Consider the following 27,838-nt stretch of genomic DNA (forward strand, 5'->3'; position numbering starts at 1 on the left):
GTAAGTCAGCTGTTACGGTCATTCCGAGCAAGTTCTAATTCTTATACAGTTAAAATATCACAATAGTTTCATTAAAAAAAACTCAACAAAGGCGCGAAGGAACCCCCGATATGTTGAGTCGATCTAGTAATCGTAAATTGTTGCAATAAAATTTAACGGCTTATCTATTAAGTGTAAGGTTATGTAGTCAGATCTCTCGACAACAATCCGCAACGGCTAATGAATTCGAAATTTGAATTCTAGAACAATCGTAAAATCAAAATCACATTATTCATGTAGTTCAAGGAAATGACACTTATGAATGTCAAAAGTTTTCTTTTCTCTTTATATTTACCGCCGTTTCGGAAAGGGTTGAGCTTTGTGAAGAAGTGGCAAGAAAATAATTGCCACTCTTTTAAAATAACATTTACAGCTTCATCTTATTACAAATCATTTAAGTTACAATCTTACGTAAAGTGACGCAACAAAAATACACAAACGTCAAATACTCAACGCATTACACGGGAAAGTCAAAAAGAAGTAAAATTATGTAAATTAATATGTAAAAACAAGAGTTATTGGAGTACAGTAGATGCATCAATGCCACACACACCGTAAATAAAAAAAGGTTTTTGTTGCGAGCTTTTTATTAATACCCGAGTGTTGCCAGAATAAATAATTTGTTTTATTTTAATACGACTGCAATTAATTTGTGTTTAGTAATTCTTGATTTTCATTTATATAAATTAAATGAGAAAACATTAAAAATTGTTATGCTTGTCTTGATCGTGCTCTGGCAAAGACTTTATGTTCCATTGTGTTGGTACAGTTATCTCTTAGCAATGGTTTTCATTATAATTAAATCTTAATATATATAAATCTAGTGTCCTAATGTTTGTTTCCAGTGAACTCCTAAAATAATAAAGGGTTTTTAATGGGGATTACTTCATGGAGTGCAGTTTAGTCCAACTTGAGAGATAGGGCATACTTTTATTTCTAATTGGGACACATAATTATTTTTATTTCCAATATTTGTTTTGTATGGACATATTTTCTATGAAAGAATTTATAAAATTAAAATTTTTGATCAAAACATTAGTATTTTTTTTATAATTTGGCCGATGATATTTGGACAGCCGTAGCACAGGCTTCGGACGAATTGAACTGCCAGTTGCAATCACCAGACTTAACTTTTAGTCTAATACTTTGATCTATAAATTATGATGTAAATTGTATTCTCTTTTTTTTAAAGAAAATTTAAGAGTAACGATTCTATTTGTACATAACAAGATATAATATTAATAAAGCAATAAGTCATAGCTATTAATAATAAGACGTACAACAACGGTCGTGGAATCTAATATAATTCCCGCCCCTCAATATCGCCTCGTAAATTTCCCATAGCAGGCCAAAGCGATTGTTGTCACGAATAAATCATTTCGTTAGTGAAAAGAAAAAGTAGATCGGAACTCCTTAGACAAACTGGCATTATGCATCGACTTTGGCCTGTTGTAAAAAATAAACCCCTGTCAGTGTTGAACTTCGAACTTCATTTTTGCACAGATAAACAATTGTATTTATTGAAAGGAGGTTAACAATAGGTTGGGAAGATGCGGAATCTGCTCTAGATACAATTGGATATATGCTCGAATTTTCTATAGTTACACAATTGTTCGAACACAATAGATTTAATTTAAGACGAACCCTTGCACCTTGGGGTATAGTTAAAACATTTTTTTACCAATGAAGACTTTTGTAGATACTTACCGTTTATTTTCTTGAGTCGTCGAGTTATTGAGTACTAGCAACCATTGATAATAAGGCTTAGGATTTACACGACAGCCTGACAGCCCGATGACGAATTACCAAATTTGATTTATCTACGCGTGCGTTAACTAGTGGTTAGCTAATTTAATTTTAAATATACTGAAGAGCTTATTTCCAATATGGGTTACTGTTTACGACTTATCAAACAAAATCGGTTATAGTAATAATGGATTGTCTATAGGTACGCTAGTATATTGTTAGTTTATGTAATATACCATCACTACATATACCAGTGGAAGGCTCCTTTGCACAGGATTCCGGCTAGATTATGGGTACCACAACGGCGCCTATTTCTGCCGTGAAGCAGTAATGTGTAAACATTACTGTGATTCGGTCTGAAGGGTGTCGTAGCTAATGAAATTACTGGGCCAATGAGACTAAACATCTTATGTCTCAAGGTGACGAGCGCAACTGTAATGCCGCTGCATTGTACTGGGCTTGGCGTATCAAATGTCCCTTATTTTCATTAAAAAAACATGTTTTTTTTAATCCAGAGATCAAGTATCATCGACTGAGAGGTTGAATTTGGTGCCACAAAGGGCTTATAACAGCTGAAAGTAGTGGATTACATAACACCAAAACGTCAAGTAAAAATCTCTAACCATAACAGTCTGGCTGTTATCTGACATTACTGGCCACGTCAGTCAGACAAATGTACTTGGTCGTAGATGTTAATATATTTCCTTAAATTATTTATACTTCTAGATAGACTGTGACAACTGTGAAAATGTCAAGGTGACGAGCGCAATTGTAGTGCCGCTGCATTGTACTGGGCTTGGCATACGCCAAGCAAATATCAAATGTCCCTTATTTTCATTAAAAAACATGTTTTTTTTACGCCAGAGATCAAGTATCATCGACTGAGAGGTTGAATTTGGTGCCACAAAGGGCTTATAACAACTGAGAGTAGTGGATTACATATCACCAAAACGTAGAGTAAAAATCTCTAAACATACCAGACTGTTATATGACATTACCGGCCAGTCAGACAAACATACTTTGATGTAGATGTTATCCAAATAAATCAGTAATATATTTCCTTAGATTATTTATACTTTTAGATAGACTGTGACACCTGTGAAAATGTCGGAAAAAATGAGGTTGACCGCTAACCTGTATTTTGAGCAAAGCACTCACACTCACAAAACAAAAAGTGACACACAAATCACGAATGTAAGACGTAGCTTGTCTCGCACACTAAAGTAATAAGTTTTCATCGGTTCTAGCTCTATCTAGACGTATAAATTATCTAAGTATTTTTCATTATTTTGAGACGGCCTTGAGTCAAAATAAATAAAAAAAAAAACATCAAAACATAAGTCTTAAAACATGAACGTCACATGAAACGTATAAAACACGCAGTGCCTCACCCTAAAAGCAGTAAATCTAAGTTCGGCTACCTCGCTACATATATATGCGCTGTGCCCAAAAGATCATTCTCCTTCCCATAAGCACACAGCCGGTACGAGGTTCGAGTCTCCTTTGGAGACGCACAGCAACTGTTGTTGCGTAGTCTTTGCATCCTCCACGGCCCACGTACTATATCGCTGTAAAAGAGGGTCCGACATATGGGCCCCATTTCGGGGACTTCAATACGTAAATGTATTTTCCTCCTCTCCAAAAAATCTCCAACGGATCATTGTCTTTTCGCATTCTGCATTGTTAGGCAATATAGCCGAAACACATGATCGGATTTCGTACGGGCGAACCATCGTACGCGGTCTGGTAGTGGTCTATATCGGGTGGTATGTCACATTCCGGACCGTTCTGATATATAGATTTTTCAACTTTGGTCCCAAGCCTGAGTCTTGTAAAGTTATTCGAGTATTTTCCAGGTAGAAAAAATTTATATTTGATAAATTCTAACGGCCAATGAACCCTTCTATAGTGCGGTTTATTCTACGTTCAACTAAACTATGGAATGAGTGGTGTTTTGAGGACGATGCAACATAGGGGGAGACATGGATACCTTCAAAATAAACGCGTACACCTTTCTTAAGAGTCGGCAGCGCTCCTGTCGTTTCTCTGGTGTGTCAGGGGAAGGTGGGCGGCGGTGATCACTTTACGTGAGGTTAACCGTAGGTTCGCCCCGTTCTCCTATTCCATAAAAAAACCTTGATGACGGCGTAAGATGCAAAATACACAGCTTAGCCTTGGGGCTACGCTATACTGTTGGCAGTATATAAAAATTTAAATAATTTTATTCCAAATTGGATTTCGAATCCACTTATTAATGTTATTAGCTCAGATCATTTATACGTCTAGATAGACTATGACAGCTGTGAACACATCGAAAAAAAATTACTTTAGAACCAACCTCTATTTTGAGCAATGGATGCGCACCAACACAAAGTGTCATACAAATAGCGAGTGTAAGACGTAGCTTGTCACGCACACTAAACTAATACTCCTGGCCTGTTTTATCGGTTGTCCAACAGCAAGAAACGCTATCTAGACGTATAAATTATCTAAGGTAATTAGTTAATCTCTTATATAAAAACATCGCCATAAAATAAGCAGCAAAATAATATTATAAACCTATAAATATAACCTAAAACTTAAAGAATTTAAAAACAGTAATGTATCCTTCATTATAAATTAGTATAATATTCACAAGCGGCGAAAAATTAACGAAATTAAAATTCATAACCAAATTGTCTATGATATTATGTTCACCATATGGCAACCCATATCATAGATTATAGATTCAAGATAACCTTGTACCATATTGCTAGTACGTTGGCCGAAACTGGGGTTGGTGACCTTATAATATTGTATAATTCTGTTTGTAGTTTTAACCTTATTTTTTTTATTATAAAGTTTAAGTGACGTTAGCGGACAGTTATCGGTACGCAAGCGGTAGCTTTGATTGATGACATTTGACGTGTACATGTTTGGCACTGACGTCACTAACATGGCGGCGTGTCGTAATGTCAACGCACGTATATTATATGGTATGGTGCGCAAATTGAATACTGAAAAATTTGTCACGTGAATTTATGTGTGAATATATTATGTGTTTTTACAAACAAACAAAGCAAATTATTTCGTTGAATATTGTGAATAAATAATAATAAAAAAAATCTTATCACTTGATTTGCAAAGAGGATTTTACGGACTTATACTTACTCACTTTATATTAAAAACATTACATAATTATAAAAAAATATATGTGTTTAATACAATGAAAAATTTGATATTTACTGAAACTACATTTTTCTTCTAAATAATAAATGGTTACAATCCATAATAAAATAATAAAGTTTTAATAATACTTATGTTATGTTTTTTTTATTATTATTATTAAAAGTCTCATTATGATTCATATATTGTAAATAAAATAATTTTTAAAACGATAAAGCTGTAAATGTTGCTTCCAAAGACTGCAAATGAGTTTCTTGCCACTTCTTCTCATTGAAACTCAACCATATTCGAAGTGGTTATAGATGTAAAAAGTCACTTCCTTGACCTAGGTACATTAATAAAGTGATTTTGATTTGATTTGTGATTTAAATCATCTAAAGTGAAGCATATTAAATGGACATGATCGGATGGAACAAACATAGCCAAAGCTTTTCAATCGGAAATATCACTGACAAATATTATAGTTAATGCTCCTGTGAATCATTTATTAGGCTAATTTGAATAATACGACAAAATTCGAACTATAATGGCAGCCATTACCACACTTCTCGCCACAGGACATCAACAATGTCTCGCTCCATTACCAGAATCATTCAAGCCTGCACTAAACATCTTGTTAATATATCTGTCCCCAAACACCATAGTCGAGGGTGTAGATGTGAATTATTCATGACGTGCACTGTCAGCGCCATCTGCCGGTAACTGTCGCTAAACATTTGTTTCCTGCACTAATTTCTAGTCATGAAGGGTTAGGCGTACATACTGACGAGCCCATTTGTCGATTGTTTTTTTTTTGTTACAAATAATGGATGGTGGTGGTAATGGTGATAAAGGCCTGTTGATGTTAAGCTGAACCATATTGAAATTCAAATATTTTATTCAAAATAGGATTTAAAATCACTTATTGAATTTCTAAAACCACCGCCCATTCCAAATAGCCTCAGATCCGAGAAGAACGGGCGCAAGAAACGCAGCAAGCATTTTTTTTAAATAAAAATATGGATAACACTGTTATATTGCATATTAAACATTTATGATTAAAGAGCCTGAGGGTGTGCGTTTCATTTCCAGTCTGTGGTACCAATAAGAACATAATTGATGTTATAATAACCTTTACCACACAAAAGTTTTTTAACAATAATTATTTTAAATTTCGTAACACATTTTGTTTTGTACATTTACTGGGATCATGTTGTAAAAGAGCTCAATAAAAGAATTACTAACTCGGCTTAACCGAGTAGTAGGCATAACAAGTTTATATTTGTTCCTCGTTTTAACATTATAATTGTCGCAGATTCTAGAAAATACCATAATGTGCCAAAAAACATACAAAACATTATTAAGAACATATTGAGATGCAACAGTCAAAATGTTGATTTCTTTAAATTTTTCTCTTAATGTTATAAATATCGCGAGTAGCCCTCTTCTGCAGCACAAATATTGTATTAATATCGGTAGCGCTGCCCCACAGCAATATACCATAGGACATAATACTATGGAAGTAACTTAAGTATACTAGTCGCGCCGTATCTATGTCAGTGAATATATTGAGATGCAACAGTCAAAATGTTGATTTCTTTAAATTTTTCTCTTAATGTTATAAATATCGCGAAGCCCTCTTCTGCAGCACAAATATTGTATTAATATCGGTTGCGCTGCCCCACAGCAATATACCATAGGACATAATACTATGGAAGTAACTTAAGTATACTAGTCGCGCCGTATCTATGTCAGTGAATATATTGAGATGCAACAGTCAAAATGTTGATTTCTTTAAATTTTTCTCTTAATGTTTCTTTAGGAACTTTGTTATAAATATCGCGAGTAGCCCTTTTCTGCAGCACAAATATTGTATTAATATCGGTAGCGCTGCCCCACAGCAATATACCATAGGACATAATACTATGGAAGTAACTATAGTATACTAGTCGCGCCGTATCTATGTCAGTGAATATATTGATATGCAACAGTCAAAATGTTGATTTCTTTAAATTTTTCTCTTAATGATTCTTTAGGACCTTTGTGATAAATAGCACAAATATATATATATTCGTAATAACTATAATTATGATAAAGTACAATGCGATACTGATTCCATGACTCTGTGTCTGTCATCCCGAAACTTAATAAGGATGTTTCATAATTAACTGTTTTATCTGAACTTATTTTAACTTCGCATATGTCCGCGACTGAAATTGTATTTGAAAAGTGTTTCGTATTTAAAATTTGAGTTGATTCTATTGGGGCTAAATAACGTCGAAGCCATCAAGTATAGATTGAATTAGTTTTTGAATAGCAGTTTTTTTTTTATAAAGGGTCGGTTCAAACAATTAGAATAAAATTTCTGTCTTGAGTATTATTCTGCTAATTCTCCTTCGTAATGTGCATGTATTTTCTTGTTGGCTTGCCTGGAAATAAGTAGCCCGGTGACATGTAAATAGAAATAAAAAATTTGAATTTGAGAGTTGAATTTCTAGATACAGCAAAGACTGCTGTTTCTTGAAATTCTAGCAAATTTAAAATATGATTATCTAATTTGCTAATCTGCGTTTATAACCATGGGGTAAGTCTTGTTATCAATAATCAAGATTAATTCAGATGAAAAGGCCTCATCAATAGATTATAACTAGCTGAAGCCCGCGATGTCATTTGCGTAGATATAGATATAAAAATTAAAAGTAAGTTTGGAATTACAGATTATCTCATGTCCTTATTTCTTATATCCAGGTTCGCATTTTCGAATGGGAATTCCCAGCATATTAAATGAATCTTATTTCGAGGAAGATTGCTATGGCAAACTAAACCTGGTATTGGTAGAGTTATAGCTCATCGACGTAAATTTCAGATTTTCAGAATCCCGCGGGAATCATGGATTTTTCCGGGATAAAATGTAGCCTATATCCTTTTCCAAGCTCTAGTCTATTGCTGTAATTTTATCCAAACTTCAAACTAACATTCACATTTATAATATTAGTAGGGCTAACCAATAGGCTTGGTGCTAACAAAATAAATCTCCTTAGAAATTAAACTTTCTCGGTTACTAGGTTTGGATTCAATCTGATTATATCCACTTCTCTTGTAACAATTAAACATTTCTCTTGAATATCTTTCCCAAACTCATCTGCTACTGCAAATTGCAAACTTATTCTATTGAATTTATTTATCACAGCTTGAATTGAGAAGTTCTTCAATCAGAGATAAATATCAGCAAACATGACATTCATTAATGGACATTCTATATAAAATATCCGTTCCGCCACCGGTTTGCCTTTTGATTCTATCACTCCTCTCTTGTTGTTTGCATCAATCTTATCACGAATGCTATTAAGATCAAATTCGCATTGTCCTAAAACATCTTAAATTGTCATTCGGTTGCTTGAATCCAAACGTGTTCCAATTCAAAGAAACGCCGTTGACAAAGCTTTCCGAATTTCCACAATCTAGACCTTATTTCGTTACACTAAGTTGAAACCTATGCTCAAAGTCGTATTGTTTCGGGACCCCAACATTTGGGAGTTGAAACGTGAATTTGATATTAAGAAATGCTCGGTAGAAATCTTAAATTCAATAGTAAGGCGAAGGATAATAAGTCGTACGCCCTGTTTTTGCGGTGTTGTATTTAGCTCGCGAATTCTTCAGGGTCGTTTTGTGTACACACTGGTTTCTGTTCTCAGCATGTGTCTCCCAGACTATGCCAGCTACAAAGCGCGCCAAGTTTCTAATTACACAGTCAATTTGGTACAGCGGGACGTATGAATTATTGCCTCGCCGTAACCAAGATGAAATCAGCCGTTTTAAAATTTCAACAAAGGCATATTATACGGAATTTTGAATACGTCTTTATAGTGATATTAATATGTGATTAGTATTCTTATTAGAGTATAATCGACTGTATAATTTCTAATGGAGAGTTTGCAATTATGGGACGGAATAAGATTGAACTCGTCGTTCTGTTTCCAAATTTAAATTCAAATAATTTGAGCCCAGCTTTTATAAGGTTAATTAGGAGTTTTGAAACTTTTTGCAGGCTTTAAGTTAAAATAGTTCTATTCATTCTTTCATTTTTATTTTCATTTTCAATTGTTATATATTAAAATTCATGACATTTTATAAAGTTCCTTCTGCTCTGACTCCATTGCTCAACTACATACTCCATTTTAGTATTTCTGTAATTATACGAGTTATATTTACCTGAACCTTATTTAGATTTCACCCGAGAAATTAGATGCTCACCTGTATTATATCTTTTTTTTATGAAAATACGGGACGATACCACCAGGACATAATCGTCCAGCTTAAGCTGATGGTAATCGATACGCCCTGCCCTTTACAATGCAGTGCCGATCAGGATTCTTGAAAAGCCATAAAATTCTGAGCGGCACTATTATTGCGCTCGTCACCTTGAGACGTAAGATGTTAAGTCTCACTTGCCCAGTAATTTCAATAGCTACGGCGCCCTTCAGACCGAAACACAGTAATGCTTACACATTACTGCTTCACGGCAGAAATAGCCGGCAACCTGTGCTTTGTACCTCCAACTGATATTTATTATTATTATCTATGATATTATTAACAAAAATTATATTTGTGATATAGTTCAATAGTTTTTGAATATTTTTAAAGGTGCATTTCACTCTACACTAAAAGGGCCTGTTGTCGATGACCGTTTGTCCATTACATTCAAACATTCAACAGAAAAATAAAATCATTTATCCCAATTATTATTGAGAAATGAATCTTACAAAACCGATATAGAATTCAGCGCAGATAATGGTAGATGGACAATTACAAGTGTTCCATGATTGAGAATTTGTTTCGATCATTATCTTGAAGACCATGAAATTATTTCCATTATCATTCCAGACCAATAACGGTTTTGTCTTCGTGACATTATGAGGCCTTACTTCAGACATTCTGACAAGTCATCAGTTTCATGCACATTGTAAAAAACAAAGTTAATGAATTTTATATTTCCAATTGCTTCGTGCGTTTACTCGAATTTACGAGTTGGAGGCATTATGGGTACCATAATGGAGCCTATTTCTAGTAGTGTGTAAGCTGTGTTAGTGTGTTTCGGTCTGAAGGGCGCCGTTGCTAGTGAAATTACTGGGGAAATACGACTTAACATCTTATGTCTCAAGGTGACCAGTGCAATTGTAGTGCCGCTCAGAATTTTTGCATAGCGTATGGATTTTTGGCAGGGCGTATTACCATCAGCTGAACGTCCTACTAGTCTCGTCCCTTACTGTCATAAAAAAATAGCATTCCAACGAAAAAATTTAAGCACTGAATCTTGATATTCGAATTATTGAAACTAGCAACTTACTATATAAACTTAATGCTTTCACCATTATTATCGTAAAAGTTACTAATGGGATAGCATTTCATAAAGTAGGTTATGAGCTCCCGTTAATTCGGTGCTATTACAATTTCCATGTTCGGTTTAATAGCGATTGTGATTTTATTATTGTAACCTGAAAGACTATTAAAAGCAAACCTTTGATCTACATTCTTTCTTTTTATGCGCTTAGTATTGGAGTTAGAGCTCCTATGTTGGTCACGACAATGTCACAGTCATGGTGTCAACAAACTCACAGTGCAACAAATTGTATTATTTTATTTTTACGTTTATGTTGACTTTAAATAAGTACTTAAAGTAATAGGTCAACTCACACAAATGTAAGCGTCGATTTTCAAATAACCGACAACAGATTAATCTTTAGATGCATGACTCGGCCACGGACAAAAATACAGATATTGCAATGTTCTTGATCATAGATTACGCATTGATAGTACCTTCTCGAATATGGATCTCTTTGTTGCTGCAACTAGCAATTGTTGTTGCCTATACTTGCACAAATTTATTATTATTACTACAAGATACTTTATTAACAAATTTATTATTATTATAGTACAAATTCTGTGAGTGAATTCATGATACTGCAAGCTTATATTGAATTTCTATATTTGGGTAGACTGTTTAGGAGTTTTGAATAATCATTGGCGCAATTGCTGTTTTGTATTTTTGCTCGTGTGAGCCTTTCCTATTTCATTCATGACAGAAGCACCTGGAGCTTCTTAGATGCAGGTTGTATGACTAGCTGCTGATCAACTTTATTAAAGAATTAAAAACAAAGAGTCAATTTTTTAAGTCAGCCATTTATTGAAAATATGTGCATCTGATGGGCACGAAGACCTGTTCACGACATAATTACACTAGCCCCATATTGTTTAAATTATTACGACGGATACTTGGCTGCTTGAAAAACTAGCTTCAGTCCACTACTAAAGGTTAAAGCTTAAGTCAAATGTAAATAATACTTTATTCAATTGTTACAGATATAAAATGTTGAAGTGGGCAGTTTATGGTAAGAAAACTCAAGATACATCCGAAAATGAACAGGAAGAATCGAACGTTAGGTCAAACAAACCTTATGATGACCCAATCCGACGATCCTTAGATGCCCAAACAGTCAAAAAAAGTAAAAAACCAAGCCGATACCAGAGAAGGTCTTTAGGAGCTGCTACTAGAAAAAATAACATTAACAAAGTAGATAAGGAAAATATTAACTACATAGGTAATACGCCCAATTACTTTAGGGAAGGTTTTAAGAAACCAGAAAGCAATATATTGAAAGACGTTAGTAATATGACACCTACGTCTATAACACCAAAGTTTGAAAGGAAGAAGTTTTATGCTGAAGAGAACGAAGACATACCTCCAGACTTACCACCGACACCTCCAACGTACAGCAGAAGAGTTCGGGAAGCCAAAAAACGTAAATTGGAAATGACACTTTCAAATGCTGAAGTATTCACAAGAAATAGTATTGCATATAAATCGGAAAGAAGAATAAAAAATTTTGATCACAGTCTTACTCATTCTAAAAGTCACAGTACATCTGAGCCGTCTCTTAATGACCTAACAGATAGATTAAGTTCTGCTGCTGGCAGTAATAATAGCTCACTTTCAATAACCAAACAAATCAACAACAAGAGAACTATATCTACTACAAAAGTTGTCAGTGAAGGATTAGTCGAAATAGAATATGATGAAAATTTAGTCATAAATTGTATAGAAAAACCCTTAGATGAGAAAAATAGATTGGAAAAATCTACTTTGCCCATCTTTGGGCATCGAATATTTACAGACTGCCCTTTATACTTCAATAAAAGTGAAAATGAAATTCGCAATATTAGATCCTTAAAAAGAACACGGAAAAAGTCTAATGACTTTGAGAGTTCTTTCAAATCTCCATCAATAGATAAGAAAGATATTCATACACTAGTGAGAGATGGGTGCTCTCCAGTGTCGGTAACACCATTATCTATAAAATTAGCTGCACTGCGATTCAGTACCATGACTCCTCGCAGAAACATAAGGAAGACAGAAGTTCTCCCGGATTCAGAAGATATTGAATACTTCCCAAAAGTGGAACCTTTTTCAATTTCATTGAAAGATGAAGAGAGTTCAGCTGAAATGGAAACTAAATTTATATTAGGAAAAGATTCATTAAATAGTGTCTCTGAGTCAACAGTTTCTACAACTCAGATGGGTGATATCACTCTTGAAAGAATGATTGAAGATATAATTAAAAGCACGAAAATAGTAAAATCCAAAAGAAGAATTTTGCGAAATTCATCACATAATAATATAGGTGAAGATGCAGTTCCAACCATTGAGTTGGTAAAAGACCTTTTTGTTAAACCACAAACAAAAACTAATTTAATAAAGGAGGCCAAATGCATCAGTATTTCTAGGGAAAACTCACTTTCTCCAAAAACAACGCCAACCAAAAAGATGATCCCTAAGCACAAAATTAGCGACAAGCTTTTAAAGAATGTCCCGATTGGGGGTTTCATTTTAGACGATGGAGACGGTTATAACGAAAGAGAAGTTAAAACACCGGAAAATTACATATCGAAATCAGACCAATCTAAAACAAACCACATTGATATACCAAGTAACTTATCAAGATCTTCTTCTATGATCTCTCGTTCAGAAACTAAAAATCTTGACGAAACATCATCAAAATCTACTCCAAACATATATGCAGCATTACACGAAATTAGAAATAACAGATTAAAAAGACAAAAATGTATTCGTAGAAAAAAGTCCACCGTTAGTAATGAGAGCCTCTGGAAGCAAAAACCAGAGACAAATTCTCTGAGTACAGCTTACGAAGAAGCATTTCCAAGTCCAGCAACTGCAATAGAAAAACTTTCATTAGCTGAACAAAAATCTTCACCACTTTACGAAATTAATGCAACTGAATCAAAAAACACTTCTATTATATCTAATGTATCCCACAGCAGTCTAAAACCTTTTGATGTATTTTCATCACACAATAAACGCTCCAGAGAATTATTCGGCCTTACTCTGGAAAACGGAATACCTAGTCCTATCACCCCTCTACCAAACTTAAAACGAGCAAGTAATGTACTAAGCGAAGAGAGAGCACATAAAACAAGTAAACTTTATGAAGAAATGATGCCAAATGATGTGGTTACCCCCGTCATTGAGCATAGATCTTCTAGGCGTTGTCTAACATACTCGCCAGAAGAAAGCATAAATAGTAGTGAAGAGAAACGAGGAAGTGTTGCGAGTAATAGATTAGAGCGAAGTGCAGATAGGTTTTTAGCGATGAAAGGAACGATCGATCTAGAAATATTTACCAGGAATGACGTTATTGACGTCCACGGTGAGTGGTGACTATCGCAGACTCTTCTTATTAATCATTTATATTATTTATTAAATTTCAAGGACACTTTTTTAATTTTTTATATGTTATGTTTCAGTTATTCGATGTCGGGATTTACAAAGACCTTCGGGAAAGGTAGATGATATCAACGCGTATGCAAAGGTAAGTGCTTCGTATTTTATAAGTATTTTATTTGACTCAAGAAATAAGTTTTCTTAAAATTTTTAGAAGAGATTCATGATATTATATTATTTGTAACTACTTGTACTCGCAATATACGATTTCGTGCTAAAAAGTATTGACCATATAATGAATTAAGTACGTAATATATATGTATGGGATATAAAATTTTAATTAGTGCCAAATATTATGGTAGAAGCGAGTGGGATAGAAGTTGGGAGCGGCACGGAACTGGTGTTCCGTCCCGCTACCATGAGGATCACCTCATGGAGATTTTTGGGGGAGGCCCTAGTCCATGGCAGTTTTTTGCTTAAGTGAATGGAGCTCCAGGGACATTATCTCTTGAGGTGTAAATTCGAATTCCACATCGTCTGAGCTATCACTTCAAAATTAATATTGTTTTGAATGGTATTATCTTAAAGAAATAAAGGTATTCAATTTTGTGCCAGATTGTAAAAAATTGTAAGCACTACAACGGAGTATTGAACTAACAAACCATAAAAGACTGTGAAGTGTGATCCTAAACTTACAGCTTCAATTTGTGTGTAAAGGAAAGCGCAAAGTTAAAATAATTTGGATGCATCGCTCGCTATAAAATTTTATCTGATATAAATAGTTTTTAATCTGGCATTCCAATATTTATCGACAACCATTCCATAATATGTTTACCAACTTCTAGGTTGTCATTGGTGGAATGACGGAACAGCAATTGCCATCTCAACGCTCAATATTCCAGCGAACCTCAGTCCTCTACGGCAAGAGGGAGCCAGAGTTCCAGAGGCACCTCACACTTCCAAGACCTGCAATCATTTATGACAATCAGACTCTACACATATCTGTGTGGCATCGAGATAAAAAGTATCGGTGAGTACTGCAACAAAATAACATATTTTAATTATAAATAGGCTTTTATTAGATCTCCGAAAAATGGATTAGAATTACTGCAAAAAATTGTTTAGAATTGAATTATTATTAGAATTTCTGCGAATGTTATTTTTATTAGAACCACTGCAGACATTGTGGGCTTTTACTATAATTACAACAAACATAGATTAGCTTTTATAAGAAGTACAACAAAAATTGATTGGCTTTTATAAGATATACATCAAACATGGATGGGTTTTATTAGAACTACTGCAAACATTGATTGGCTTAGAATTACAACATAGGCTTTGATTAAAATGAATACAAACATAAGCTGGCTTTTATTAGAATTACTGAAATCTTTGAATGAGTTTCATAAGAATCACTTACACCTAACGATTACAGGCCTTTAAAAGAATCCGGTATTGTAAACGAGTAGTGGCCTATAATGCAATTTTTGGTATCATGACGTTGATGAGTTTTAAGTTTCCTTTAATCAAAGCATGATTGATGTGTGGAATTTATCCACAGTACGGTTCCCAACAAACTTTCTTCCTCGCACAACTTTATTCTAAAACGACATTCCTTTGGCCTTATTTTAGCGTCGGTATGACAGGACATAATATTAAGGAGATACCTTCTCCACTATCTCGTACTAACTACCGATATGGTATTAACTTAGATGAATTGGAGTGCAGTAGTGTGGCCGAACAACGGGCACAAATACTCCAATCACCAGCATCGCTTCCGGATGCCTGCAGAAACTTAAAAAGACTGCTAGACTTCTGGAATGATCTGGGCTGGTTGGAGTAAAAGGACATTTTTAAAAATCGCACAATGACACATTCAAGAGGCTAAGTGTGTAATCAGCCCAGCTAAACAAAAACTAAACTTAGATGAATTAATACGTCACTTGCTGCTAGACAACCGATGAAAACACGCCAGGTTTGTCACTTTAGTGTGCGTGACAAACTTATACTCGGGATTTGTATGTCACCTCAACCTCAATTTTTTTGATGTTTTCACATCTGTCACAGTCTATCTATAAGTATAAATGATCTAAGGGAATTAAATACTTATTTTCAGTCGGGGTCGACCCGAACCTCATTCAATCTCTATGGTATTGTCTTTCACTTTTAGCATTGTGGCCCCATGATATGGGTTGCCAGTTTAACTGTCACTGCAGACTTTGGATTTTTTTTCTACATCTGGGTATGTTGTGCTATTCGAAAATATTATGCTTTGTATTATTAGTCTTGTTATTAAGAAACCCAGTGGCAACGAGCCACCGTTAACAAGCCCAAACAATTTGTTATTTTCTTAAATGATATCCCTCTCTTCTGGGATGAATTATATAAATTAAATTATGGTTACAAATTTAATTTGAATAAAAAAAGCCCATATCGCTGAGAAGGTCAGATTACACAATTTGTCCTTAGGGATAGATTTAACGAAATTACTGTTTCTTGCGCCCAGACAAAGGGAAAGGGCTCCGGGATAACGACGGGACGGAGGTGGTGAATACTCATGCACATCAACGCAGCCTATGTCTATGTTGGTTATGTTTGACTCTCGCAAAAACCTAAGTGCCTACTGCCTACCACCAAATAATACCACCTGAGGTTAGCTTTTGGCAAGTGCCCTTTCAGCCTTCATCGAAGGCGCCCTTCTCTTGGGGAGAGAGAGGTGCAAGCGGCACTTCTTTGGGAGTATACGCTGGGATGAAATTACTGTGGATGATGACTGACATAACAAAGAATAATCTACAATAATGAGAAAGCAATTTATATTGCGTTTATATTTATATACGATGCGATATTCATAAATGCACCTAACGAAAATTCTGGTACGCTTTGTTGAAGGTCCAGTCGTGACTCCATCTTAAGGATCCCAATAATTGTTGATTAGGAAATTGACTTTAGGTGTCGCTCTTTCAATATTATTCTTATAATATTTTTTTACATAATCCCTGAAGTGAGGTAAACTACTATTAACTGATTATTAGTTTTGTGTGAAAGGAGAAAGATCCGATTACTAATTATGACAGTAATCACGACCATCATGTTCACGAAGCATCCTTACAAATAAATTCACGATAATTTATATCGTTTTTGTGAAATATTTGAAATTATTTAAACACGATTCATATATTGGATGCAGCACCTTACAAACTAATGTGGTTATTGTAGCCATTGTAAAATACTCTATTTGATTGAAAAGAGATGCCGTTGAGTTTCTTGTATGTTATTCTCACGAGCTCTACTTATTTCAAACATATGGTAGATTCAATAATTTAAAAGAAAAATATATAGTGACGTTTTAGAAGTCTAATTGGATAATGTTTATTTGACTTTGATAGTCAAATAAGGATTAGGTCAGGCTTAAACTGGTGTTGACTGATAAAAGTCACGCACATGCAGCCCTAGTGGACTATTATCACAGGATACAGTAGCTCATACATAAGATATAGCCGGTATGGCCTCAAGCGGCCAGTCTGCGCAATTTGATCGATCCACCACTTGGCGCATACCCAGTCAGCTCTCTAGAACCAACCCTGCCGCCCGTTTCTCTGTGTTGTGCAGTGCAGTGACTTTTTAAGGATATTTCATTTGATTGGTGAGTTATAATGCCCTTTTGATTAATCAAATAAGATATCCTATTGATTTAAATAATAAAAAATCAATGATTTATCATCATTTACATATATCAGTTTGAGAAACGGTTGCGTAAAAGTGGACAAATAGGTGATAATACGGAGACCACAAATACGTTGCGTTACATAAAGGTTTAATGGCATGGCATCAATTTTACTTGGCATGTTGAATTAAAATACTCTTTATATTATAATATTAGTATTTCTTTATGGATCGATAACATTATTAATTATAAACGGCTGGTTATTTAAGTGATATCTCTCTACTACTGGGATTAATTAATTAATTATACATAATAAATATGAAACCAAAATTTTTGGACGAAGCCGCGCCTCTGTTGTTACGTCCAAGCGATATTTCTTAGATTTTAATTAATTATTAAATTATATGTTAATATTATTCTAAATTCAAAACTATGACAGTCCCTGTCCAAGCTCAACTGAAAAATGATCGAAAGTTCGAGATTAGGAAATGCACGTTAATAAGTTAAATACTTCGATGAAAATTATACTAAATGTATGTTAAACAAAACAAATTGAACACAATAATATTCAAAGATAATTATATTATTATATATTATTTTAAGATCTTTATTTAAGTCAAAATAAAAAAAATTAAAACTGTCTGCAGAGTAATATTACAAGATATAGTTAAGTAAATCAATTTACATTACCAATGCATTAGTTGTAAGCGACACTCTGTGTAAGTTGAAGGAAAAAGGCAAAAATAATAAAATAATAAAAATAACGTAAGTGCCGTAATCCAAATCATAGGTAAAAGTCAAAGTCAAAAAATCTTTATTCAAATAGGCTTAAATTAAGCGCTTCTGAAACATCACTATAAATATTACTTTTAAATTACTGAATTTACCATTTCAACTTCGCACGACACGCCACAAGTTACGATATCATCCCCACCATCTGGATATGGGGTGGTCCTCCACAGTGCGGTTTTCAAGGAGCTTTCTTCCTCGTACTACGAAGCTGTGGAATGAGCTTCCTTGTGCGGTGTTTTCGGGACGATACGACATGGGTACCTTCAAGAAAAGCGCGTACACCTTCCTTAAATGCCGGCAACGCTCTTGTGATTCCTCTGGTGTCGCAATAGAATGTGGGTGGCGGTGATCACTTAACACCAGGTGACCCGTACGCTCGTTTGTCCTTCTATTCCATCAAAAAAAAAACTAAATTTACCATATGTTCGTAAAAAGTTGAACTCGTGTGAAGAACATAATATATAAGAATCTCAACAGCCAACTTTTTCAATCAAATAGAGTATTTTACAATGGCTGTAATATACATAACAAATTAGTTTGTAAGGTGCTGCATCCAATATATGAGTCGTGTTTAAATAATATAAACTATTTCATGAAAAGTAATAAAGAATTAAAGAATGAAATTACGTATAACGAAATATTAGGAAGTAGGTGTGTCAAACGTTGACGCGGCTGCATCCATTATTTATATTTTACTATAGTACACCACATGATATACAATACAATTTTCTACATCTTATGTTACAATTTGATGTTCTTTATGACAACCAGTGGGAGGCTCCTTTCCACAGGATGCCGGCTAGATCTTGGAAACACAACAGCGCCTATTTCTGCCGTTAAGCAGTAATATGTAAGCATAACCGTGTTTCGGTCCGAAGGGCATCGTAGCTAGTGAAATTACTGGGCAAATGAGACTTGACATCTTATGTCTCAAAGTGACGAGCGCAGTTGCAGAATTATTGGGTATTTCAAGAATCCTGAGTGGCACTGCATAATAATGGGTACGGCTAATCAATAACCATTAGCTAAATGTCCAGCTCGTCTCGTCTCTTATTTTCATAAAAACAATTACTTAATTTCAACTTCACAACTTAGGATATCATCCCCACTATACTATAGATGAAGGCATGACATCCGGATGGATACTGGAGAACTTTCCACGTACAATCAATCTATGGAACCAGTTTCCTTCTTCAGAATGAAGAATGGAAGTCCTTTAGAAAATCCTCCTGTCATTCCTCTGGTGCTTCAAGAGATTGTCAGTGGCGGTGATCACTTAACATCAGGTGACCCGTACTTTTGTTTGTTCTCCTCTTCTATAAAATATGAAAGTATATTGGGTATATTTCTTCCTGAAATTACTAAGAATTTCCAAGGGAGCGAATAAGAATTTAATATGCATGAAATCGTGGGCAGCCCAAGTATATTCAGATGATTTTTTTTTATATTATCATCTTTGGCAAAGATTTTTCTTTTGACTTTCACGTTGTTTGCTTGTTATTCGTAATGAATAACAAATTCGTGCATCAATAGTAATATTATTAAAAGGTATGTAATGTTTGTGAGGTTGTAGGGGGTAATATCTGGATCTACTGTGCCGATTTTGAAAATTTTGTTACCAATAGAAAGAAACTTTATCTATAGGTGTATCCTTGTGCAGTGTTTCCGGGATGATACGACATGGGTACGATTCCTCTGGTGCTGCAAAAGAATGTGGGCGGTGGTGATCACTTTACACCAGATGACCCATATGCTCGTTTGTCCTCCTTTTCCAAAAAAAAAAAAACCGAAAATGATAGGACTTTTTCGTTCAGAACTAATATGGGTAAACTGGTAAATGTGAACGAAGTCGCGGTTGACATTTACTACAAATCATATAACGAGATGTCACAGAATAAATATTAGTAAAATGTTCGTTATGTTGAGTAACAAGTGGCGTAGGGCTGACTACGCCCTGTTTGAACTAGTTATATGAAATATTCTTACTTTTAAACTGTCGCAAACTTACCTGGTCATTCATGTTACCCAGTTTTAAAAGAAAATCCACATTTGGCTAAGATCCAAGTCGTAACCCACACTTTGAATAATTGATGTAGTAGCGGTTGTTATGTTAGAACAACTTTACTTGCTCTCAGTAATTTATTGACCTTCAGGCTAAAACTACATGTCTTTTTAATTTTCTTACAGAAAGAGAATGATATTTACTGTAGATAGGTATTCGATAGCTATTTTCCGCAACTACGTCTACCTTTCGCCTATTTTCGTGAATTAATTGCCAATTTTCCGCAATACTGTGCGGCTATCTTGCGTTAGTTCAATGGCCATTTTCAACAAACATAAACTTGTTATGCCTACTTCTCGGCTAAGTCGAGTTAGCAAGTCTTTCATTGGGCGATGTATATGCTTTTACAATATGATCCCAGAAAATGTAGAAAAAAAATGCGTTAGGAAATTTAAAAGAATTTTTAAATAATGTTTGTGTGGGAAAAGTTAAACGAAAGGAAAAGAAATGCATAAACGATTTTCTTAATGATACCATAGACTGGGAATGAAGCGAACACCCTCAGGCTCTTTACTTATTACTGTTCATTGTACGATATTACATTGTAATCCAGATTTTTATATAAAAAAAGCCCGCTGAGTTTCTTGCGGCCGTTCTTCTCAGGTCTGAGGCAGTCTAATTTAAAATGGTCGTAGTTCTTAACGTTAATTGAATTTGAATTTATAACCTATAGCGGAATTTTCCCAGAACATATGTTTTCGCTTTGATAAAATAATCCAGTATCAACACTAAGCATAATGGTACAAATTTACGATGGACATAAACCGTTTTACTGTCACGTCCCGACGCTTTCCTGAGCATCGTAAAGCTACTGTCGGAAACATGTAAACTATACTTATACATTTATGTAATTTGAATGTAATTGATTTATAAATACATTAATGATCCTTATACCGCGATTTCAGTCTTCGTATAACGCGGGGATTACCCACATACATGTTTCTGTACTGTGGAATTTGTAATGATTTGTACAGTTCATAATTTGCTTCACGTACCTTTGGACGTGTGTCAAATGGGTTATTCCAAAATTAAATTATTTTATTAAATTTGTGTATTAAAAACCTTAATAAAATAGTAAAAATAGTAAAATTAGACAAACAATTGTAAATACTTATTATGACGACCTGTATAGCCGAGTGGTAAGCGATCCTACCTATTAAGCTAGAGGTCCCGGGTTCGAATCCCGGTAGGTGCAAGCATTTATTTGATGAATATGGATGTTTGTTTCCGAGTCATGGATGTTTAAATGTATTTATGTATGTTCATATGAATTTATGTATGTTTAAGTAAGTTTATTGTATTAAATATATCCTTGTCTTGTAACCCATACCACAGGCTATATATGCTTAACTTGGGGCAAGATAATTTGTGTAAAAAGTGTGTCAATATTATACTAAAATTATTATAATTATACTTTACTTATTACGAATTGTGATTAATTATTACGAATTACGAGTTCGTCAAAACGCGTTATACAAGAAATATAGATCTATAACGCACGTTTTCCTATAACGCGGAACCACTCTATCGCGTTATCTATTTGCTATTTTTTAAAGTGAAACTTCTCTAATACTTAGTAACCCGCGACATCTCGCGTTCCGTGCAAGCGCTCTTCCATCTCCATCCATGTCTTGTTCAACTCTCAGGTTGTGGCTTCATCTACAGGATCTACTTTACAGTTGATAACCTGCTTAACCTGAACATTTTAGGAAATTGACTTGAGATGTTGCTTTATCAAATCTAAACAATTTGTTTTTAATTAAAGTGGTAAACCTCACTTCTGGGTTTAATTACACAAATAAAATTAAATACATTAAGAATCAAAATAAACGACAAAAATTGAATATAAAACATAACTTATATTTTTATAATACAGTATGTTGAAAATCACCTAATTTCATCCAAATTCTGACAATGTCTACAATTGAATTATGTCAGATTTATTTATTACTAGCTGACCCGACAAACGTTGTTTTGCCATATAAAGTATAATTCACGCGATAGTTTTACAAATAATAAATAGCCTATGTGTTATTCTGGTGTGTAAGCTATATTATTGCAGAGTTTCATCAAAATCCAATCAGTAGTTTTTGCGTCAAAGAAGTTCAAACATACATCCAGACATACAAACTTTCACATTTATAATATTATAATAGGATTTCGTATAATTTTAAGCTCTTGCATTTTGTTTACTGGTTGTTTGCTACGAGGTGTGATTTTAGTGTATATCAAAACATTATCTGTGTTACTTATAAACGCGAAGTAAAGTTATCCCTAGTTTAAAACTTTTTGTCCTTATCCTACCTTTGTTACTACAGAATTACATGACAGAGAGAAGTGATTTTAAGCTTCGAGTAACTTTACACTGAGTTTATTAGTAAGACAATAACCCCCTTATTCATAATGGTCCGCTAACTTTAAACAGCCGCTAATGAGTGTTTTTTCTCATTCTGACTTAGGTCAATAGAAGAAGACAGAGTGAGAATTAGCAATGCTTTAAGTTAGCAGACTATTATGAATAGGTAGGTGTACACAGTGAAACTGTTTTAGGTCATCCTTATGTCCTTATTTCTATATCACTAGATATTTTGAGCTATAGATGTATCAGTTTTGTTTTACAAATAAACAAATAAAAATAAAACCGTCGTCTTTTGCAAGTTTAAATGTAATTATTCATTATAAATCGCAGAGATTTAAGGATAAGATATGCTGAAGGTGCTGTGTAAAATAAATAATAAATTTTCTTTTTGCAGAAACTTTGTACTAGATCTCAGTATGTATTTACAACACAACACTAGCCTGTTACTTCGTTCAAGTAAATTAGGGTGCATTTGTGTGAATGCTTATGTTTGACTAAAACATATTAGTTCCAGACAGACGGACAATAAGAATGCATTTTTAGAGTTAATCTCTATTTTGAGCAATGCACGCACACTATCACAAAGTGTCATACAAATCGCGAGTGTAAGACGTAACTTGTCACGCACACTAAACTAATATTCCTGGCCTGTTTTTATCGGTTGCCTAACAGCAAGAGACTCAATCTAAAAAGACATTTTAAATGGCCCATAGATAACCAAAACTGTCCAAACATATTGCGCGTGCGTCTGTGAACAACACTGAAAAGAGCCCGAATAGTACATTAGTACAAGAAAAGGTCTAATAGAGGTCATGGTTTTCTCTGTCCAGCCTAATGACAGGTGTGTTTTTTTTTCTCCCACAACTCTCCATTTTAGGGAGTAATATAAGGCATACTTTACTTTCACAAAATATCATGTAATAGGCAGGGCGTATCAATTATCATCAGCTGAACGTCCTGCTCGTCTCGTCCCTTATTTTCATAGAAAAACAGTTATACTAAACTTAGGGTATTTTATGTCCATATAATACGACTGATATAGCCGAATGGTTAGTGACCCTGACTACTAAGCTAGTAGAGGTCCCGGGTTCGCATCCCGGTAGGTGCAATCATTTATATGATGAATATGGATGTTTGTTTCCGAGTCATGGATGTTTATATGTATTTATGTACGTTTAAGTAAGTATACTGTATTTAATATATCATTGTCTTGTACCCATAGTACAGGCTATGAGTAGTTTGGGGCAAGATAATTTGTGTAAAAGTGTGTCAATGTTATTATTATTATAATAACGAGCAAAGCCAGGTCGGCCCATTAGCCAATAAAACTTCCATTTATACTTCATCCAATTAAATGCTAACAAAAATCAGCATAACATGAATAAAAATCATGAAGCAACAAAAATAATAACCGTTGACCCATTTTCCCGATGCGATAATTAAAAAAAAAACAACGTTATCATTAACAGAATCTGCATTCATTTAAAAAAAAATAAGCGAAAGCCAACGTAGACCAACAGACCTCTTTCATCCGCTATTTAGCAACGTTTAAGTGTATCTTTTGAGAAGTAGGTCAAGTTGTTACTAGTGGAACGAATGACACAGTGCTAATTGGTGGTAGTTCTAAGTTCAATCAGAGTATGTGTGGAAATACAGAGATAATATTATGATATTTATCTTGCTTCTAAAATTGTGTTTTTATTTAACTTAATTATTCTACTTGTAACTTAAACCTTTTAAACTGTTTTGTCTGTTTCTTACATACTACAACTTTACCAGTTTACCAGTGGGAGTTACCACAACGGCGCCTATTTTTGCCGTGAAGCAGTAATGTGTAAGCATTACTGTGTTTCGGTCTGGTGCCGTAGCTAGTGAAAGTACTGGGCAAATGAGACTTAAGATCTTATGTCTCAAGGAGACGAGCGCAATTGTAGTGCCGCTCAGAACTTTTGGGGTTTTTCAAGAATCCTGAGCGGCACTGCAATGTAATGGGCAGGGCGTATCAATTACCATCAGCTGAACGTCTTGCTCGTCTCATCCTTTGTAAAACATCACCTTATTATTAAGTTATTACCATGTATAGATTTTATATCAGATGAGCAAGCACTTGGTAGTACGTCCTGCCTATTAAAATATAGTGCTGAACAGGATTCTTGATTGAACCTAAAATTCTGAGCATCATCGCGAATGCGCTCGTCACATTCAGACATTGGTTGTCTTATTAATAAACGCAATGTAAAGTTACTTCATGTAAAAAAATACTTCTCGGTTTTTTAAAACTGGTTAAATAGTATTTTTTTAAGTAGTTATGGGTAGGTTTACGAAAGGTGCCGCACGCCTTAAACAATATAGATCCCAAGAAACGGGAACAAAAATATGAAATTGACTCCAAAAAAATGCTGTTCCAAACTCTATTTCACGTTCTTTTAAGACACTGAAATATCGTGAAGAACGTTTGTTTGGTACGAATTATAGGTAGTTTAAGACCACTTATTGGGAGAAGCGTTAATATTAGAAATATATAATGAACCTAAATGAAAACTCCTAAAAAAACCATAGACAAACTACAATTACATCATAAACATAAACAAAAATATTCATAAAATGAAAACTTCTCAGCCAAACTTTGTAAATTTTTTATGGAATCAAATGGCAACTATTCCGCATCGAACTAAGAAATAACTAATAACGTATTTAAATAAATAAAAAACAATTGAATTAAAAACCTCCTCCTTTTTGGAGTCACATGTCACACCCACACGCTAATCAAAGAAAATACAACTCTAAACTCTAAATTCTCTCTCTTCTCTAAACTTAAATTCTAACTTTGCCCTGTACTTTCCCCGGGTCGTAAAAAGAATAGGGGAGTCCCAGGCACATGAGTGTCGTAAGAGGCGACTAAGGGCTTTTTAGAAGTGGGAGAGTCACGTTGCCGTCTTTTGACGTCAGCACAATCGGGTCAGATTCGTCCGGGTTAATTACCACACTCGCACAAAATACCGGCGTGAAGTAGCGGCCTAGCGCCGCTATGTTTCGCATAGGTTAGTGTCGAGGCCGGTGGCCATTCCCCCCTCCCACTCCACCCGAATATGACAGCGGATCTAAAAAAGATTTTACCCCAGGAGGGTACCGGCTCTACCAGAGTCGGAGAATCCCTCCCCGAGCACTCTAGCTCGGGCTGCCCTTCGTATTCTGGGGAGGGCACAGAACCGCGCATGACCAAGGACAAACGAGGCAGTAACACCCCGCTCCATACTCAACGTGGAGTTTTGCAATATCAGGGGAATTCACTCCAATTTAAACGCCGTCCACCACCACCTTGAGACGGCGCAGCCGGCCTTGTGTTTCGTATCGGGTCTGGGTCTCGAAATCTCGAGCGATTGCCAATTTCGTGGTCATCTGGAGGGCAAAGCCAAATTGGCATCAAAGAAACTGGGCGTCATTAATAGAGCACGGCAATACTTCAAGCCGGCCCACATACTAGCGCTCTACAAAGCGCAGGTCCGGCCACACATGGAGTATTGCTGTCATCTCTGGTCTAGCGCACCCCAGTATCAGCTCGATCCATTTGACCGCGTGCAACGCAGAGCAGCTCGAATTGTTGGGGACCCAGTACTCTGTGAACGGCTGGATCACTTGGCGTTGCGTAGAGACGTCGCTTCATTGTGTGTCTTCTACCGCATTTATCACAGGGAGTGTCCCAAAGAGCTGTTTAACCTGATTCCTGCCGCTGAATTGCACCTTCGCACGACACGCCACAAGTTAGGATATCATCCCCACCATCTGGATGTGTGGCGGTCCTCCACAGTGCGGTTTACAAGGAGCTTTCTTCCACGTACTACAAAGCTGTGGAATGAACTTCCTTGTGCGGTGTTTCCGGGACAATACGACATGGGTACCTTCAAAAAAAGCGCGTACACCTTCCTTAAAGGCCGGCAACACTCCTGTGATTCCTCTGGTGTTGCAAGAGATTGTGGGCGGCGGTGCTCACTTAACAACAGGTGACCCGTACGCTCGTTTGTCCTCCTATTCCATAAAAAAGGAAAAAATAAAAAAATGCTATCTTGCCTTGTATGTCTTTAAAATACTCTGAATATACCTAGACAACATTGTAGATTTTAATCCTGAAATTCGTAATTTATTGATCTAATATGAAACTGTATTTGCTATAAAAAATAATACTAAAAATGGACTACACGTAGCCATATTCAAAACACTTACTAAAAAATTAATCTTCGACATTTCATTTGCAAAGGAAACGCCTTGTAAAAGTCAGTTTATATTCTTACTATGTTCGGTTCGCGTGTTTGGAGGTAATTTGTACGTTTCCTAATATGTGGTTTCTTTATAAACGATGGAAATGCTTCAATATGATTACTTTGCTCTTTGCTGATACGGCTCAGTCTTGTATTCATTTATTATTTAAGCATTCACTAGCTTGCTCCTATAAATTGAGTTAACTGAAAAGTGTTGTTCAATCCTCTTTTTAGTCTTTTCATTTTCCGTTTTCGCTCCGTTGCCTGGTGAAGTGCAACGATTATATAGATCTTCAAGTTTTCGGCAAATATGGTCAAAGTATAGCACTATGCGCTGTAAGCAGACCGTGTACAGATCGTGAGCATCCTCTATCTTAAGGCTGGGGACTGAGCCAACGGCCTTGAGAAATTAAGCGGAGCGGTTACCTCTCTCGTACAAGATTGCCATAGTTTAAATTCGGAATTAGAAGCATTTTTAATTTATTACAAACTTAATACAATTTTCTAGACAATATTTCTGTTGAATATTGGTGTACAATTATTAAATTTTGTAAATTTTTTATCTATATTGAATGATTAGCATGGCTCCAACTGTAAAAGTTAGGGGTATTTTGGTGATTTTTCTTCGCACTGTCTATAAAATATAAAAATGTAATGAAGAAATGAATTTTCTTCTCATATTCTGTAGATATATAATATTCTGCAAAAATATAAGCTTTATATAGACCGTCAAGAAATTGTTTCAACTATGCGCTATTTCGGCGATTTCGGGACCGTCGATAGTATTCGGAGCATACAACGCCAGCACTACATTTTTCTTTTATGCACAAGTGTGTAATATGTGTGCTTTTTATGCACGTGTGTGGTATGATTTAGTTTATGGCCCTAAGAACGATGTAATAAGGCTCACTTTACGAACAAGTGTGTTGAAAAATGTATTATTCTATAGCCTTAGATCGGTTGCTCCATTAACAATTTATGGTATCATTACAAAATTCATTTTAGACCACGTCAACCCCTAAAATAAGTTTTCTTT

General features: G+C 35.1%; 1 protein-coding gene across 2 annotated transcripts in view; it reads left to right on the plus strand.

The window, feature by feature from the left end:
• LOC126964632 (uncharacterized) overlaps positions 1 to 27,838 on the plus strand; it is a 90,044-nt gene that overhangs the window by 14,606 nt on the left and 47,600 nt on the right. Inside the window, exons 2-4 of one of the 2 annotated variants that reach the window (XM_050807854.1) lie at positions 11,290 to 13,652; positions 13,750 to 13,814; positions 14,512 to 14,696. In XM_050807854.1, the coding sequence (XP_050663811.1) occupies positions 11,297 to 13,652; positions 13,750 to 13,814; positions 14,512 to 14,696 (2,606 nt within the window). In that variant the 5' untranslated portion in view covers positions 11,290 to 11,296. Of the gene's footprint in view, positions 1 to 11,289; positions 13,653 to 13,749; positions 13,815 to 14,511; positions 14,697 to 17,230; positions 17,313 to 27,838 lie in introns of those variants that run through there. The other variant, XM_050807853.1, reaches the window with a different exon arrangement.

This window comes from Leptidea sinapis, chromosome 5 (genome assembly GCF_905404315.1).
Source record: "Leptidea sinapis chromosome 5, ilLepSina1.1, whole genome shotgun sequence".
Lineage (NCBI taxonomy): Eukaryota > Metazoa > Arthropoda > Insecta > Lepidoptera > Pieridae > Leptidea > Leptidea sinapis.